The 16,841-nt window shown below is 44.7% G+C and overlaps 1 protein-coding gene across 1 annotated transcript in view; it reads left to right on the top strand.

Annotated features, from left to right (window-relative positions):
* The window catches only part of BTBD2 (BTB domain containing 2), a 231,232-nt gene extending 227,523 nt beyond the window's left edge, over positions 1 to 3,709 (top strand). The window contains exon 9 of the mRNA XM_085636939.1: positions 2,842 to 3,709. Coding sequence (XP_085493065.1) covers positions 2,842 to 3,003 — 162 coding nt within the window. The 3' untranslated portion in view covers positions 3,004 to 3,709. The remainder of the gene's footprint in view (positions 1 to 2,841) is intronic.
* Positions 3,710 to 16,841: the final 13,132 nt, after the last annotated feature.

Raw genomic sequence — 16,841 nt, 5'->3', positions numbered from 1 at the left:
TTGCGAACACGATACGGTTTGGATATATATATATATATATGCACTCACACGGAGTGTATATAAATATATTCTTCAATATAAAAACCAAAGGTTACAGGGACGTTATAGATAAGTTCAGATTTTTCACACATAAAACCACAGACGTTCAGCAGTTATAGTTGTGTCAAGAAACTATAACTGGTGCACCCCTTCCCCTTACCCCCAATGGGTCCTATGGTGTCAGGGTATCCCTAACCTGCTCCTTTATATAACTTTTTTTTTTTTTTACTTCAGGCCAGGGGACATGTCCTTCAATGGCTCGCAGCAACATTTTTCTGATGTTGCCAGCCAATTAGAGCGCTGGCTCCCGCGGCAGCCTGATTCCCGCAGGAGTGATATGGTGTTAGACCTGTCAGCCCTTTGGGTGGTCCCTCCTCATCATTATTTATTTTGTCCCACTTCTGCCTCAAACCCTGTTGTAATTTTTCCTTTTTGGGAACCACCAGACTTTTTAGTGTTGATGCAGGGTCAGGGAGCCATTTTCCCTACAACTGGAACTTCTGTCTGAGGGCCTGAGACACAAAATGGTGGCCACCCATTGTCACCTGAGAAATAGCCAGAACACACTAGAGGTTTCTAGAACCTTCTGCAACATTCTAGAACCCTGGGACAGAGGGAGGCAGTTTAGAATGTTGGGAGGCCATCTCAGTTGGCAGTTGGCAGTTGGCACCTGACTGGAGAGGAGAAAGGACAGAGATTCAGAAGGAGGAAGGAGTGAGGCAGCAGGGGTGGAAACCAGTGCTTGGAGTGGGGTCCAGAAACCCACCCTTGATGCTAGTCCCTACTGACCAAGCCCAGCCTAGAGCCCTGTGTGTGACCAAGACCAGAAAAACCATCTTAAGGACCTGAACATTTGGAACAGGCCTTACAAAGGAAGAACAGCAAGTTCCTGACCTGTACAGCAGTGTCCTCCTGGAGTCCTGACGTCGAGAAGCCTGGAGACCTGGAGCCAGAGGTGGAGAAGCGGCGCTGACAGAAAGCAGACGTCGTACCCGGAGCCGCCAGAGGTCGAGAGAGGGCGCCGACGGAGGTCGTGGAGAGTCACCGGAGGTCGAGTAGGAAGTCACCTGAGGTCGAGGTGAGGCGTCGACTGGGGAGTGAAGTCCGCCCTCAGGAGTCGCCGAAAACCAAGGTGAAGTGCGCAGGAGGTCGGGAGTGGAGGTCGCACTCCGGAGTCGCCTGAGGTCGAGGTGAAGCGCGCAGGAGGTCGGGAGTGGAGATCGCACTCCGGAGTCGCCGGAACCCGAGGTGGAGCCGACGGAGGTCGGGAGTGGAGGTCGCACTCCGGAGACACCCGGAAGCGGGGAGACCGTGACCCTGTGACGCCGGAACACGACATCGAGCCAAGGCCGCCCAGCGACATCGATCCGGAGCCGCCTTACGGCACCGACCCGGCGTCGGGTAAAGCAGATCGACGCGACATCGAACCGGAGCCACCAGACGGCATCGACACGGCGTCAAGTGGAACAGATCGACGCGACATCGAACCGGAACCGTCTCACGGCGTCGACTCGGCGCCAGCGGAGCCGATATTCGCAGAAGGGATAGTAAGTGGTAGAAAGGGCATCTGAGGCCCTGTGGAGCCCTAAAAGACCATTCTAGGGGCTAGAGGTGTGTTAGGACCAGCCTGGGAGTGCTAGGGGGTGAACCGAGACTGGTGCAGGGACCTGTGTGAGGAACTGTGTAGTTGGGAGAGCCAGAACCTTAGGTTACACTCATTCTACCTCAGCTTAGGCCCCAGCCTTGACCACTCTAGGTGGGACATCCCCAGGCCACCCCAGTGACCACAAGCTGTACTTGGGCATAGTAAAACCAAACTACCTCATAAATGTGATCTGATTTGCAATTGTTATTGATTGCTTATATTATTTATGGAAGGCGTTTTATTTATTGTCTGATTGTAATTATTCCTGCATTGTATTTATTGTCTGACAGTATTTATTTGCCCTCTGTATTTATTGCACCCTTATTTATTCCTTGCTTATTTATGACCTGATCCTATTTATTGAAACCCCACTGTGGTATTATTTATTTGACCTGCTATTTTCAGGAAAAGTCTTATGGTATTGTATGTATGTTTTGAAACCTGCAACTAAGAGAAAATAAGATAAAGACAAACTACTTTCTTTCATAATTTTTACGGTGTAGTGTCGTTTTTGGCATGGATGAACGCATGGTTATTGTGAGGGTGTGACGTACGCTTAACACGGTGCCTGTCTTCCTTACCGCTCGAGCCAAGCTACCACTGTGCTGGGAACCTGGTGACTGCTAACCCGGTTGCCCGGTTTCCAACAGATGGCCCATGAAAACTAAAGCTCCCTGGGCCAATCGAAGCGCTCTATTTCTAAATTTGTGCTCCTGCGAATGTCTCTCAAGCCTCTCTCGGACAGAACCGTCAGATATTCAATTATTTTTTACCCTTAATTTCTCACAAACTAGTGGACGGATTTACACCAAATCACAAAAAGCACATTCTGTGGACCAGGATCTAGTTTCCGGACAAATGTGGTGTAATTCCCTTCAGAGTGTTTTCTGTAGCCTTGTATTAAAGTCTAGGGAAAGTGCATGGTGGTTTATCTCGGCTCCTGCTTGAAGGATCACCCCGAAACTTTCCTTGCACAAACTAGTCAAAAATTAGGACTTTTTTTGGAAAGATTTGTCAAGTAGTCTCAGTTATTAGCAACACAAAATACGCTTCTCCTATGGAATGGCTGACTGCCGTTGATATACATGTATTTACTTTTTTTCCCCATATGTACTTATCTTAAATGCTGCCGCTAATATATTTTGCTTTTGTTTTAGGGCCCAGACTCACACTATGGAACAAAAGGCCTGCGCAAAGTCATCCACGAATCTCCTACTACGGGTGCCAAAACCTGCTTTACATTCTGCTATGCGGCTGGGAACAACAATGGCACTTCCGTGGAGGATGGACAGATCCCAGAGATGATTTTCTACACATAATGGGTGATGGTTCACCTGCAAAACCTCAACTGACTGTTTGTCAGGATGCCCCTCTCCATTCTGAACAATGGGTGTTGGCTAAGGTGTACTGTGCTCACGGTGCTATCCAAGCCAAAGATCTCCTTACAGATGAGAAGCCCTGTGCTGCTGAGTTTATGGCCACATTCTAGCAGCTTCCCAGTTATCCGTTGTGGGTTGCCTGTGGATAGAATTTTATATATCTCTAAATACATGCACACACATATGTATGAAGCAGAATTGCCTTCTAAAAATTCTTGAATGTAGATGGAGCTGCTTAAGAGTAATGGAGTACTCGATTCATGTGGTTTTCCTTGCCGCCCTGGTGTAGTTGAAGGCCTTGAAAGACTTGAGAAAAAAACTGACTCCTCTGCATGCAGAGAGGAATATAAGGAGAGGACCGTGGCAATCCATTTCACAGAAAGAACTCTGTAAAATATGATACTTCTTCACAAATCCACCTAAGATTATACTGTCATAGCTGGACGTTTGGTGGGATTCAAGTGAGAGACTGTTACAAATCAACTCCCTTCAAATGGCCGATGTGATGGCAAGCACTTTGGTTGCATTCTCCCTTGTTTTCTTCTGATTGTTGATGTAACAGACCATTGTTTGTATTGAGCTTAATGGCGAAAACCCATCAAAGCATTATTTCTTGAATGAATGAATGAATGACTAACTGACCACAGTTCTGTGTTGTGTGCCTTCTTTTACCATCGACTAGTTTGTTGGGGAAACTGGGGTGTTAAGGTGAATTAAAAAAATGTAAAATTTATTTTGAAGAGCGTCATAGCTTGGTCTCCAATCTATCCCTCAAGTGCAGCAATTTTTAAACATTGGAATGGAATCTGTCTCTCTCTACATGCCCCTAGCACTCAAACTGTGTTTCCTCTATCTCATGTGGGACTCTGGATTCCAATAAGATTATTTCCACATATGTTTTATGTAGGAGAAGGTCAAAAAGGAGAAAAAAGTGTTGCTAAGCAGGAATTCTTTTGTGTATTTACATGTTCGTAACGGTTTTGGAACCAAGCGGTTTCAGTACGTTCCGCAGGCTGACAGGAGTTGGTTCCAACATGTATGTATGAGCAAAGAGACCTCCCATGGTCACGTGGATGGAGTAGGGTGTGCTCCTTGTGTGTTCCTCAGCCCATTTTAACAAAGACAATTTACTGTTTGGTAGTGCAACCTAAAGAATTTACCACTTTAAAATGGATCCTGTTATTGACAGGGGGCTGGTTTTAAACTTTTAAGGTCAGTATTTTGCAGGGTGAAAATTTTTAGTATTGGATATACTTTTTTTCTGCATCAGTTGAATTCTTGTTATTTATTACTGTGTTTGCGAAAGGCAGGCATGAAAGGATGACATCCGGGATCAATATTTGCATAGCATGGTCTAAGTGTGCTGGCCTTAACTTTCCAAGGAGTAGTAGTATATCCAGATAGTTATTCACAATTGGACCCAATGTCGTGCTTGTTAGTGGAGTTAGTGTCTGCGTTGTTACCCACATTTCTTAAGAAGAATGAAGGGAAACCTCTTTGTTTTCATTGAGGGCTTGGTGGAAGTATTTGAGTAGTTTGGCTAAATAGTAGAATGCATGGGGTGCTTTAGCTGGAACTACCTTCTGTCCATTACAACATTTTTTTTAAAGTGTGATCCCGGAATTTTTCAAAGTGAATGTTCCTGTATATCCTCCCTGTAACTGGTGGTTGGGAGCCAAGTTTAGTTTTCTCGTTAATCTGTTGAATAAAGCTGTGGAAGATGTCAGGCTGTGAAAATGGTAAAGTTGGCAGAGATGGAGTAGATTGATTGTAGCTTGTTTTCCCAAAATGCTTCAGAGCGAACAGATTTTGACCACACCCACTGATGATTTTTGGCTGAGGTTCTTTTTACAGTGGAAAAACCTGTTTGGAAGCTATTGAGGTTGTGCCGTTTCTTGCCGATGAATTGATAAGGTCTGTGTGGCTCATTTACCTGAAGTGTGTGATGTATCATTGTTTCTTAGAAATGTCTTGAATCCAGGGAGTTCATTTATTTCAATGGAATAGTAGTAATGATTACTTATTGGGGTGTGGGTGGAAATGGATTTGCTGATGCATACAACTGCATCTGATCGTGCCACTGCTGTTAAAGTTTTACAGTTCCCACAAAGGCGGTAAGGAGGTTTTCTCCTGGAAGAAACTCATCAAGTAACTGGTGATTTCAGGAGAGCTAATAGCTTGTTTGGGCAGCCGTTATAGTTTAGAGTGAAAATTGCAGTAAATATGTGTGATTCAACATGAGCATGACAGTCGTAGCACTCACAAGAAACTCTAACAATTTTCACCTCAGTACTTGGAGTTCAGATACCTTAACCTCCCACGCAAATGTGTGATGATTCTTCAAGAGCCTGAGAGATCCCCTATTCTGGCTTGCACCACAGCCAGGTGGAAAAGGTATATACAGAACTGTTTTTCTAAACTGCACTTAAAGGTGGTACTCCCAATACTTATGGGCCTTCTTTTTGAGTCTTTGCAGTAGTTAGTTATCCTATATTTATCTGGTAAGGTTTCATTAGTAAGCTATAAGCTCTTGAGGAACCACTTATTCAAGGTATTCTGCCATTGGGTTTGGACATGTACCGAATGATCAGGCTCTGTGGTCTCCGTTTAACAGTACTTTACTGCCAGGACCATTGAATTGCTTAACTTCCGTCTCTGCAAAAACACTCACAAGGACTGATCCTAAATGTTAGCCTGCACTGTGCTCAGTGTCATGAGTTTCACTTCAAAACGAAAGTCTTGTTTGCAGTTTTTTCATTAATCGTTCTAAAGCATGCATTCCCGCGCATAACTATGTCAGCGGGAGTTTGTTTGCTCTGAAAGTTTAAGAATAGAATCCAGTACTGTTTTTGCGAAGGGTGGCCCAGCATGGAGGTAATGGAAATAGAGACATATATTTTTATGTTTTTCAGTCATAAAATCGCTCCGTCTAATGTATTTCCATTTGGTTTTTTATGGTGTTTCCAGTGCAAAGAGAATATTTACAGTACTTTGATTTTTCCTTTTTCCACTGCTCTTTAGATAGTTTGTAAAATGAAGAAAGTAAAAACTTTTTTCCTTAAGAAGTTTTGAAGCTCAAGAAATGCATACGGATGCGTGATCCCATAGTTCATAATGTATACTTCTAGTAACATTAACCCTCGCCAGAATAATTTGTAATTGCCTTAATAGTTTAATAACTGGTCAGATAACGCAGATGAGTTAAACTCCCTCTGCTGAAATCTGCTTGCACCCTGAAGCTCTCAGGCCACTACTTTTTGTTAAGAACCAGAAGGAACAATTATATCAACAGCAAGAAGCTAAATAGCTTCAAACCCCAACATTCATATAAGGACAGGTCACTACGATTCACCCTGTATAACAGCCAACCTCACTCTTGGAAAACATGTTCTCTACTTTATCTACTGAAGACAGGAAAATCATTACTCCTAGAAAACAACTTCAGAACTGTTGTCCTACCTCTCATATTCTTCCACGTGGATGGTGACAATATTCTGCTCCTTGCAGAACACGAAAAACACTTGCAACAACGGCACATTAAGCTTCAATTTCAAAGACACATGGGTACAGGGACCATGGGGCCATAATTTAATAATTGCTACACCGGTCTTCTGCCACCCGCCTGTGCCTGCCTGTAGCACCTAAGCTTCAGCCCTCAGATGAGTCAGTCTCTCGGACGGAGACAGATTGACTGGTCCAGGTCAGGGTAGCAAGGGGGCAGGCAAGCGGTATCAGGTGCTACCCTAAAATATTCTACCCTGGCTTGAACATATGAAGCTGCAGAAGGCTTCCATTTGACATATCTTGGAGAAGAGTGGCCTGCAGGGTGGCTCTTGGTTGGGAGTGCCCTGTCACTGCATGTTCATTTAAATGGCCCGACCGATTCAGTAGCCCTGTTCAATATCGGGAGGCCTGCCAGCACGTCATCACTGTAATGATGATGTGTGATTAGCAGACTGGGAAAGAGCCTCCGGGCCGAGCCCAGGAGCATCTGGAGGTATCAGGAGAAGAGTAGGATACTTGGACACGGGCATCCATGCTCCCTGCTCAATGCTGGAGGGCCGGGGTGCACAGCTGGCCACAAATTATAGGATAAGAGAGTCCAGAAACGCGGTCCCAACACATTACCACTACAGGAAGTGATGGGGGAGGTGCTGCGGACCTCGAGAGACGACAAGACGAAAAGTATTAGTTCCATGCCCTCACTGACTATTTTGTATAGTGGTTACTTGAGTACTAGTTGGAATGTTCTCTACTTCGCTGCTGTGGGGGCTGCTTTTATTTAGGGCCCCCGGGAGCTTGCGTTGAGAGACTCGGGCCATTCAGCAACAGCCATATTTATTAAAACTTGTCCTTACCACACGATATTGGATATGCATTTTGCAAGCCTGCCTTCATGCAGCCCTGTGAGCGAGGGCATTGGATTGATTGATTACTTCTTTAATGGAGAGTCCTGTGACTCTGGTCACTGCAAGGGAGAGAGAGGGGTTGGGGCGGAGTTCCTATTGGGGTTGTGATGGCACTGCTTGGTTTTCTGGGGCCCCCGCCTCAGTATGTCTTTTGGGCATTTGTGTGTGTGGGGGAGGAGGGGGGTGGAGTGGTGCTTGGTCGCACAGGCCTGTTATATGGCAATGGAGTGTATTGGGGAAAAAAAACGTGTTTGCAAATATTTTAAAAAGAAACTTACAGATATCTACTATTTGTTAGAAATCTTGTGCCGCTCGAATGGTTTAGGATGCTTCTTACTGAAATGTACATGCCTTTGGTTTTTCAAGTGCGAACCAGTGGGAGGGGCTGCAAGACATATTTTCAGATTATTTTTGTGCGTGGGTTTTGGTGCCCCTTTGCCTGCAGGACTGTTACTGGCCACCTTGCACTTACATGCCCACCATTTTGTGATGGGCTGCTATCTTCCCTCACACTTCCTTTCACACAAAGTAAATTCTTAGCTCCTGTTCCATGCCAGAAGCAAGGTCTAATTCTATGTGCTCTATCACGTATCATGTTTATCGACCCATATCCTTGGGCTTGCCTCTTGCCAGGGCCTCCTTTACTTTCCCCAGGTTACAATTGCTGCCTCTTACGCTGCCATTACTGGATGGGAGTTTGTTGCATTCATTAAAGGCTGATGCCATCCAGAGACGTTTTAAGCCATGGGCAAAGTGGGCTCTGGCTCAGGGCCCCAGACTTTCAAGGGCCCCCCTGATAAAACCAGTGATGGGCCGGGCCGTCGGGGGGGCCCCCTCCATGTGCTTTGCAGGGGGGCTTCCTCAAGTATTGTTACGCCACTGCCTTAATCCGGTCATTTTCTACTCACTCATCACTGACTGATCTTCTCTCAACACCTTACCCCCGGGGACTCGGCCGATCCTGGTACACTCATTCCCATCAATGTGAATCTGGAAACAAAGGGCAATCGGGACAACAATGCCATTCCAATACAGGCCCTAGGGTCATTCCAAGTTCCTTGGACTGACCATCCCGTCTGCAATCTCTGCCTCTATCCCCCCAAACCCACCTTTCCTAGCATGACAACACCTCGTGTTGGGCCTTCCACATCTTTTAGTCGCAGGCAGTGCTTTGGTACTCGGGCCCATTGGTGAATGCAGAGGCAGGAATCCGGTGATATCCCTGACATCTTCGGGAGAAAGGTGTTGAAGCAGAGGAGGAAGCTGACCCCTTAGAGTCCAAGCTGGTCCAGTTCAGCTCCGAGGCGAGCTCCCCCTCTGAGTCCGATGGAGAACAGCAAGACCCTGGCGACATTTACAAAGCATTACTGTGTGGATGTCTTAGCATGCCAACAAGCCAGAATTCACCAGACTCTTTTGAGAACTTTGTTTCAGTCCTCTGCACCATTCACCGGCTAACCACCGCCTAAGGGAGTACTGCTTTACCTCCTATGCTTAGCTTGTATATCTATAACCACATGCTATGACTGGAATAAGTTACTTACCCTTAGCGTCTATTCGTGGTGTGTAGATTCAGACCTGCCTACCCACCTCTCAAGGGGACGTTGGTTACTGCAGATGTACACTTGCTTATTTACATATTGTAACCGTTTGTACATAACGTCTTGCATGGTCCCCAAACTGTTGTTTCTACTGTTCCATCTCTACATTCATCAGCTGTGCGAAAAGCAATCTAACAATGGACTTAGTGTGTTCCCAAGTAAGAGAGAAGTCGTCATACCTCATGACTCGAAATACTTTTTTGACGAAAAACAAGTAAACATCCGAGCCCAACAACTAGATTGCAGGAGTATGCACAAACTGTGAATCTACAGCACTACACGTGATGAACAAATGATTGCAGAGTAAGTAAGATGCTCCTTTATATATTTATTTTAAACCTAGACCAAAACCGGTACAGCACTGTAAACCTCATTTTGAAATCAATATTTTATTGTTTAAATACATTAAATAAAAAATATTTTAAACATTTATTTAGAAATGTTTATATTTTTTTAATCAAGTCATTATAAATATATATTTTGTAATTTTATTAGATTTTTTTAAAACATTAAATTGATATATTTATTGCAAAAGATGTAATAAATTATTTTAGCATGATTTCCTGTGAGGTTTTTTTTTACATCTCTGACTCCTTTATGTTCTGTGGGAGTGTGTTGCAGTACGAGGGGCTGGCCAGGTGTGATGCTGGATTTACACCAGGTCTGAGCTGGAGCATATTTACTATTTTTCTGGGTTCTTTTTGGCTGTAGTAACTTTAGAAGTACAGGCTGTTAATAGGAATGGGCTTACTTTTGTGGGTGACTAGCATGTCTCCTCTAGGCACTCCCTTAAGTCCTCCTGACTCCTCTTTAAACCCCTCCTGTTTAGTAGTAGATATTCCCCATTTTCCAGCCACTCCTGCATCCCTCTAACATTTACAACTAAAACGTAGTAGTATGTATGTGGCTATCTCTGCACAGCAAAGACTGGAGAGGTGGGAATATCCGAACGTCAGTTAGTGAATTGCATTTTGTAGTACATGAGTAATACTGCTAAACTTACTAAAAAATGCAGTTTGTGAATAGGCCCCTTAGTGTCTCAGTCTGTAAGGTGCCATGTTAGTACTATACATAGCATGTAATAAAAAATAAATATTCATGTTTTCAATAAACTGGGTTCCATACAGAGCTTTGTCTTCAAATCTATTAATTGCCAAGTCCTCTTCCTATTGAGAATTGCTGTTTTTCCAGCATGCAGTGGTCATCTACTTCTGTAGGTAGTACTTGAGTGCTCTTCTGATTGTCCAGGGTGTGTAGCAACCACTTGGTCTGGGTTTTGGGTTCTTGGAAGAAGGCTGGTAGTTGGATGGTTTAGTTGACGTGTAATTGTGATCCCACCTTCATAGTCATGTTCTGCTGTAGTGCCCACTTCCATATCTCCTGTGCCAGTTTTGACAGTGGGAACGACTTTCTTCCTCCCTATTTTCTGAGGTAAAAGAAACATTGTTGTGTTGTCTGTATGGTTCAGAAATGTGTGCACCTTTACATGGGCCTGGAAGGCTTTCAATGCTGATAATACCGTTATGAGTTCCAGAAGGTTTGTGCACTTTACCGTGCCTGCTGGACTCAAGACTCTTCTTACCTTCAGGTTGTCCATGTGCGCTCTGAAAGGTCTCCCTATACCAACATTTTCTTCTTTCTTACATTCTACCTCCTTTTGTACCTCTGCAGTGACAACCACTAGATTGTCCTAGCTCCCTGTGATTTGTTACCATTAGTTGTAGAGCCATTGCTGTATGGGTCACATACGCATTCTTGGTTGCCGGTATGAGGGGGATGCACAATGCCATCATGTCCATTAATTTCATGACAGTCCTTCACTGTCAGACTGATCCTTTTGGTACAGACGAGCTTGCTCTGCTATTGCCTTTGACCTTTTGGGTACCGGGTATGAATATGCTGTCCTAGAGTCCAGTGTTTCCCCGAGGACTGCTTACACCTGCTCTGGGTGCAGAGATGATATCTCATGGTTTATGGTGAAGACCAGCTGTTGTAGTGTGACAATGACCGTTTGCATGTCTAATTGGCACCTTGACCTTGATCTTGCCTTCACTAGCCAGTCTTCCAGGTACATGTGTACACCCTGTCTTCTCGGGTGTGTGGCTACTGCTGCTAGGAATTTCATTAACATCCTTGGCGCTGACTCTATGCTGAAAGGTAGCACCCTGAATTAATAGTGCACCTAGTTTAAGACCAATCTGAGGTACCGTTTGTGCCTTTGGTATGTGTAAGTAGGTGTCCTTTAAGTCTATGGTAGCCAAGTAATCTCGCTTCCTTAGGTGTGGGATTCTCTCTTTAGTGTTATCATTTATATCTCCGTGTTAAGTCTTGTTTTGGTACCAGAAGTACGATGAGTAAACCATATTCTTTGTTTCTGCTGGCAGGACTCTTTCTATGGCTCAATTTTTGATGAGTTCTTTGACTTCTTGCTGCAGTTGTCTGAGTCAATTTTTCAAATAATGGTTTTCTCCTGGGGGGTACAGGCGGCAGTTGCATGGTGAGTTCTATGCAGTAACAATGTTTTATTAGGCTCAGTATCCAGATGTCTGAGGCGATTGACTTCAGGCCTGGAGGAAGCTTCCTATTCTTCCCCACCCAGGTGTTGTGGTGAGGCTGTGGACACGGAAAGTCACTCTGTTGGGTTGTTTCTCCTTCTCAGTTTCCTTTGAAAGGGCTGTCTTGCGGGGTGTTGTCCTTATTGGTATGAGGGCTGTTTTCTGGCTGAAGCCCTGTTGTACGGTAGGTGGGAATCCTACCTGGCCAGCCGGTTTTCTGGCAGGCATTCCTCTTTTGTTGAAGAGCACGCAAAAGTGAAATGATCCTATTGCTTTTGCTGTATTTTTTTTTTTGATCTGCTGTAGTGCCTCGTCCGCCGCTGACCCAAAGAGGGCTTCTCCTGTGAAAGACATGTTGATGACAGATGCAATACCTCTGCTTTGAATCCTGAGACCCGCGGCGTGGCGTGGCGTGCTGCCCTAGGGTGGTGACTGTGAGCATCTGCTTGCTGGTAGCGTCTGCCAGATCTTGTGCTGATTAGAGGCAGGTTTTGGTGATGAACTTGTCCTCCTGGATCACTGCCTTGGCTCCCTTTTTGAATTTCTCCGGGAGGTGCTGCATGAGGCCCTCCATCTACTCACCTTGTTGGTGATCATAACATTGAGGGGTGTGTTGGAGTTGGCAAGCCTCCATTGTGTGGACTCTTCCCTGTCCATTTTTCTGCCTACCAGGTCCATCATATTGCTCCCCTTTTATGGTGGGGCCTGGTTGATGTGGGGCCGTTGTTCCTCTTCCTGGTGGTTGCCATGGTGATGCAATCCACACGTACGTTTCCCTTGATGTACTGTGAGTTCTGCGTGAAGTGCAGACCTGTGCAGTGGCTGGCTTTTCAAAAGGCCTGCTTGCCTTGGTCTAAAATGCTTGGCAGCATGGTACAAGTTTGCCTTCTGGGATGGCATAAGTGTCGTCTTGAGGAGGAAGCATGAGTCCTCCCTCTCTTTCTTGAGTTGGAACCAGTTTGTATCTCCTACCCTCTTTATAAGGACATTGTACATCGACAGGTCGTCTAGTGGTGAGTGGCAAGTGTCAACACCCTCTTTGGGGACTCAGTGTTTAGATCCTGCCACATGTTCTCAACATGTCCCGGTGCTTTGAGTGTTGCAGAATCGTCTTAGTCAAAATAATTCCTCCTGCTCTTTGATGTGGGGGTCCTGTGTAGCCTCCCACGACAAAGAGAAATCTCTCATGGCTCCAACCTTTTCAGTGGAATGCAGGGTCCCATTAAGGAGTCTAATTCCTCCTTCCTTGGGAGGAGAGCTGCTATTTTGGATTTGAGTCTGTGTTTCTTACTCTTGTCGAAAGAACCTTTTTTTGCAAGACGGCTGTTCTTTTACCATGGGCTCCTGGTCTTTCCTTCACCCCTTCTTTTGTACCTGCTTGCGCTGAGGGTTGGCCCCAATGACGATGTAATTTGGTTGGAACCCGTGTGGCTCTGTGTTTATGCTGACCGTCGAGTCTTTCGATGTCGAGGTGGCCCTCAAGGATTTAGAGACTGCTCTTTGGTGCTTTAATTATCTTCTGTCTCTTTTTCTTCTTGGTGTCTTGACACCATCTTTGCTGCCTCTCACCTATAGAAGTCAATGGCGCTTTTGTCTGCCTCTGACTGCTGGCTGGGTCTCCTCGACATTCTATTTCTCTTCTTGGCTAAAAAAAGGCCTAGGTCTTACAGGGATTCCTGTGCTTTGACCATGGTGTGGTGGTCCACATGCTGTTTGAATCTCACCTTCAGAGTTTTTGGGACTAACTCTGCACAGACTTTGCAGTATTCAGCTTTGTGGTCCTTCAGGAGGCACAAGTAGCACACCTTCTTGGGGGGATATGTCTGTGCGCAAACTTGTGGTGGCAGTTTGGGCAGAACTTAAATGGTGTGTTCGCCTTACCTATGCATTCTCTAACCACATGTGTTCTCTGACTGTGTCCCCCTGTTTTGGCTGAGGAGGGTTCTCTTCTCTTTAAACCAAACGTCTGTAGCCTAGATTTGGTTGGGTATCAACGTCACTGGTTTCTGCTAGTCCTTGAAACTGAGGATCATCTCTTCGAGTTAGTACTGAACTAGTTCTACTTAGAGAGATGCTCTTGAGCTTCTTTTTCCTCCTGGAGACCTCCGCACAGGTGGCAGGTGTTGTGAGCCAGTCATAGGCTCTTCTGTGCCAGAGTAGGCCTCATCGGTGCTGTTGAAGGTTATTGTGGGACAAGCACTGGAATCAATGGTGGCATCACATGGAACTGCCTGGAGTGACCGGAAAGGGGCCATAGGGCACATAGGAAAGCCTGTTAATTGAAATCCAAAGAAATTTCCTCAGAGGTCCCATAGTGCCTGAGGGTTCTCAAGAGGGCATCATACGGCACCACATTGGAGCTGGGCACTGAAGAGTCCATGTACAATTGAGGAGCTGGAGTTGAGGGCAGTGGCACAGGAGCCAAGATCTCCGCTAGCATCAATAGTGCCAGACCCTGCGGCTGGGGATCTTCGACCAACTGTTGGTTTGAAGAGCAGTCCAAGGTTGTCTTGGCAATTTACACAATTTATGCTTCTGGCTGTGCCTCCTCTTCTTGATTATTTTTTGTTTTGGGTGAGACGACCTGGACTCCAGAGGCCCGGAGCAGTGCTCATCTCTGGTGTTCATGGCTCTGTCCATAAAGAGCTTTGGTTCAGGGTGCATACTTGGACATGACTTGCAGCACTTTGAGTTCAACTCGTATCCTGGGTACCACAAACACAGTGTGGGGAGGGACAGCGTGAATAGTAATTGACACTTGCCATTCACAATCAAGTTTAAACCCTGACTGCTTAAGAAAGGACATAATTGCACTAAGATTGACAAATGTTTATTAAACCTGAGTTTGGAACTGCATCAGAAGTTGAGGGGGGAAAAAAGGTACCGACGTGAACTTAGCAGTGAGGTCGGCAACATTGAAGGATTGTCACTTGCTGCTTTGCATGAAGCCTACGCCCCTACCGTGTGGGAAGAGCTATGCAGAAATTGTATTTTGGATCGATGTGTCACCTGAATTTTAGTCAAGAGGTAAAGAATCTGCAAGTAGAAGTATCCATCAAAACACAGCTGTATTTCAGAGCTGCACTTCTACAGTGCTTTCCTACTTCTTGGAGCCCCTAGATATTGCAATGCAAGGATGGGGAAAATGTGTTAAAGTGTTGCATTTTGGTATCGTGTGTAAGGGCTGGAGTCCATGTTTGTATTGTCATTAAAAGAAAATAGTTTGAAGAAAAAAGTGTGTGCGGGCTGGAGAGTAGTCTCCAGGCATGGAGCTGCAGCATGTACCAGCGTGATATGCATGAGGCAAAATAGTTTAGAGATTTGCATGGGCGTTTACACACCTGTATGACTTGTCACTAGCAGTTTCCAGGTTTTTGCTATTCTTAGTTAAAGGGGGAATAGACTTTGATGTATAGACATGACCATGAACTCTCACCAAACAGGTATGTTTTGTAGTAGTCCACCCAGGGTTGAGAAAAGTGTCTGCTCCGTCAGTCTGCTTCTACATTGTCTTTCCCTGGTAGAGGAACAGGTGTTAGTTAAATATTACTCTGTATTACCCGCTTCCAGAGTTCTCGGGTCAGCTTTGATAGGGCAAAGGATTGCGTTCTGTCCACCCCCAGTATGCTGATGTAAAACATTGTAGTTGAATTGTCTATTTGTATCAATATTGCCTTTCTTAATAGTCTTCCTAGTATTAAAAACCTTTTAGAAAGAGCTGTGTTTAGTTCCAAGATATTGATATGCTGTACTGCATCTTGTTCCTTCCAGACTCATTGGACTTTGAGCATACCCATGTGTGCCCCCCAGCTCATATGACTTGGATTTTGAGGTGGAAGGATTACTCTTTGTTTGCCGCGTGTATACCATTGGACTTAAAGACTGTGTTTTTATATTACAAGTAAGTTCAAAAACATTAGTATAAGTTTGCTTGATAGAGGGCATTATTTGCATTTAATTTATCTTTGGTAAAGAAAAAAGGTTGCACAGTTCAGTACATTTTCTCCATGTTTGTTAAATTTGCCCTATTAATTTATTTGACTATGTGGCCAGGTCTGCCCATGGGCCATCCTGCCAGTAGGCCCAGTACTAGTCATGGGTACTTGGAAAAACTGTTTCTGTGGTATATGTTGTTTTAAACCTCATTTAGGGCGGGGATGGCATTGGATTTTATGACAAATCTGGTGTTTATTTTTTTGTATTTCAAGATTTTTTTTTCTGCAAAAACTATTTCAGTTGGGTAATATTTGATGCTTTGTGAGGATGTGTGTTGCAGTAAACATTTTATAACTCATTTATTTTTCCTTTTTGGCATTGCCAAATTGATGGTAGAGTTTTCTCCAGGGTTACCATGCCTCCTTTGTCTGGTGTGTGTGTCTGTGTTCGTCATAGACCACCATTTGTCTTTGTTCTCTATGCCATGTGGCCTGGGGCTATTTTGTGTAGTGTATGTCCATAGGTCTGCATGTGTTCTTTGTTGTACAGGCTTCCTTGCTTCTTGTTTGATCATGTGGCTGGTGGCCATTTTGTGTAGCCAGCTAGTGTGCTTTTGCCATAGGCCTGCATGTGGTGTTTGTTGTGGCCATGCCTCTTGCTAGTTGTTGTTGTCTGACCATGTGGTTGGTGGCCATTTTGTGCAGCCACCCTTTTTCCTCCAGTTTTCTAAGCCATTTTCTAGGGAGATTGAAAGGAGCGGGCTATGTCTTTTTGTTTTTGTTCACTTTTTGTTTTCACTTTTTCCCCTATCAGTTATAATAATAATATGCTTGAGGATCATTGTAGTATATGTATATTATTAACAGTTTTTTTTATATTATATGCATTTTCCCCTGTACCTCCTTGCCTTCCAATGTGTTTCTCCTAGTCCACCAGCAATGAATTTGTTTTTCCCGTATTTGTATTTGTTCATTTTTCTCCATCCACCCACCCCCTGCCTGCCATAGGTGCACTGCTGCACACAGCATTGATTTGTAAAATAGTTATACTTCCCTTGGACACCCTGCCATAGGTGCACACACCAGCATTCATATTTCAAGGACTATAACATTTTCCCCTGCACCTCCCTGACAGCCACAGGTGTCTCCCTTAGATGCACATAAAGCCAACATTTACATTTGTATGTTGTTATCCTGATTCAAAATGAAATAGACATTTTATGATACGGTGGTGTGGTTTGACTGCACTATTGTTGTTAATTAGGTTAATAACTTAAA

The sequence above is a fragment of the Triturus cristatus genome, chromosome 12 (assembly GCF_964204655.1).
Source record: "Triturus cristatus chromosome 12, aTriCri1.1, whole genome shotgun sequence".
NCBI classification, from domain to species: domain Eukaryota; kingdom Metazoa; phylum Chordata; class Amphibia; order Caudata; family Salamandridae; genus Triturus; species Triturus cristatus.
This window is presented reverse-complemented; position numbering and strand designations above follow the sequence as displayed.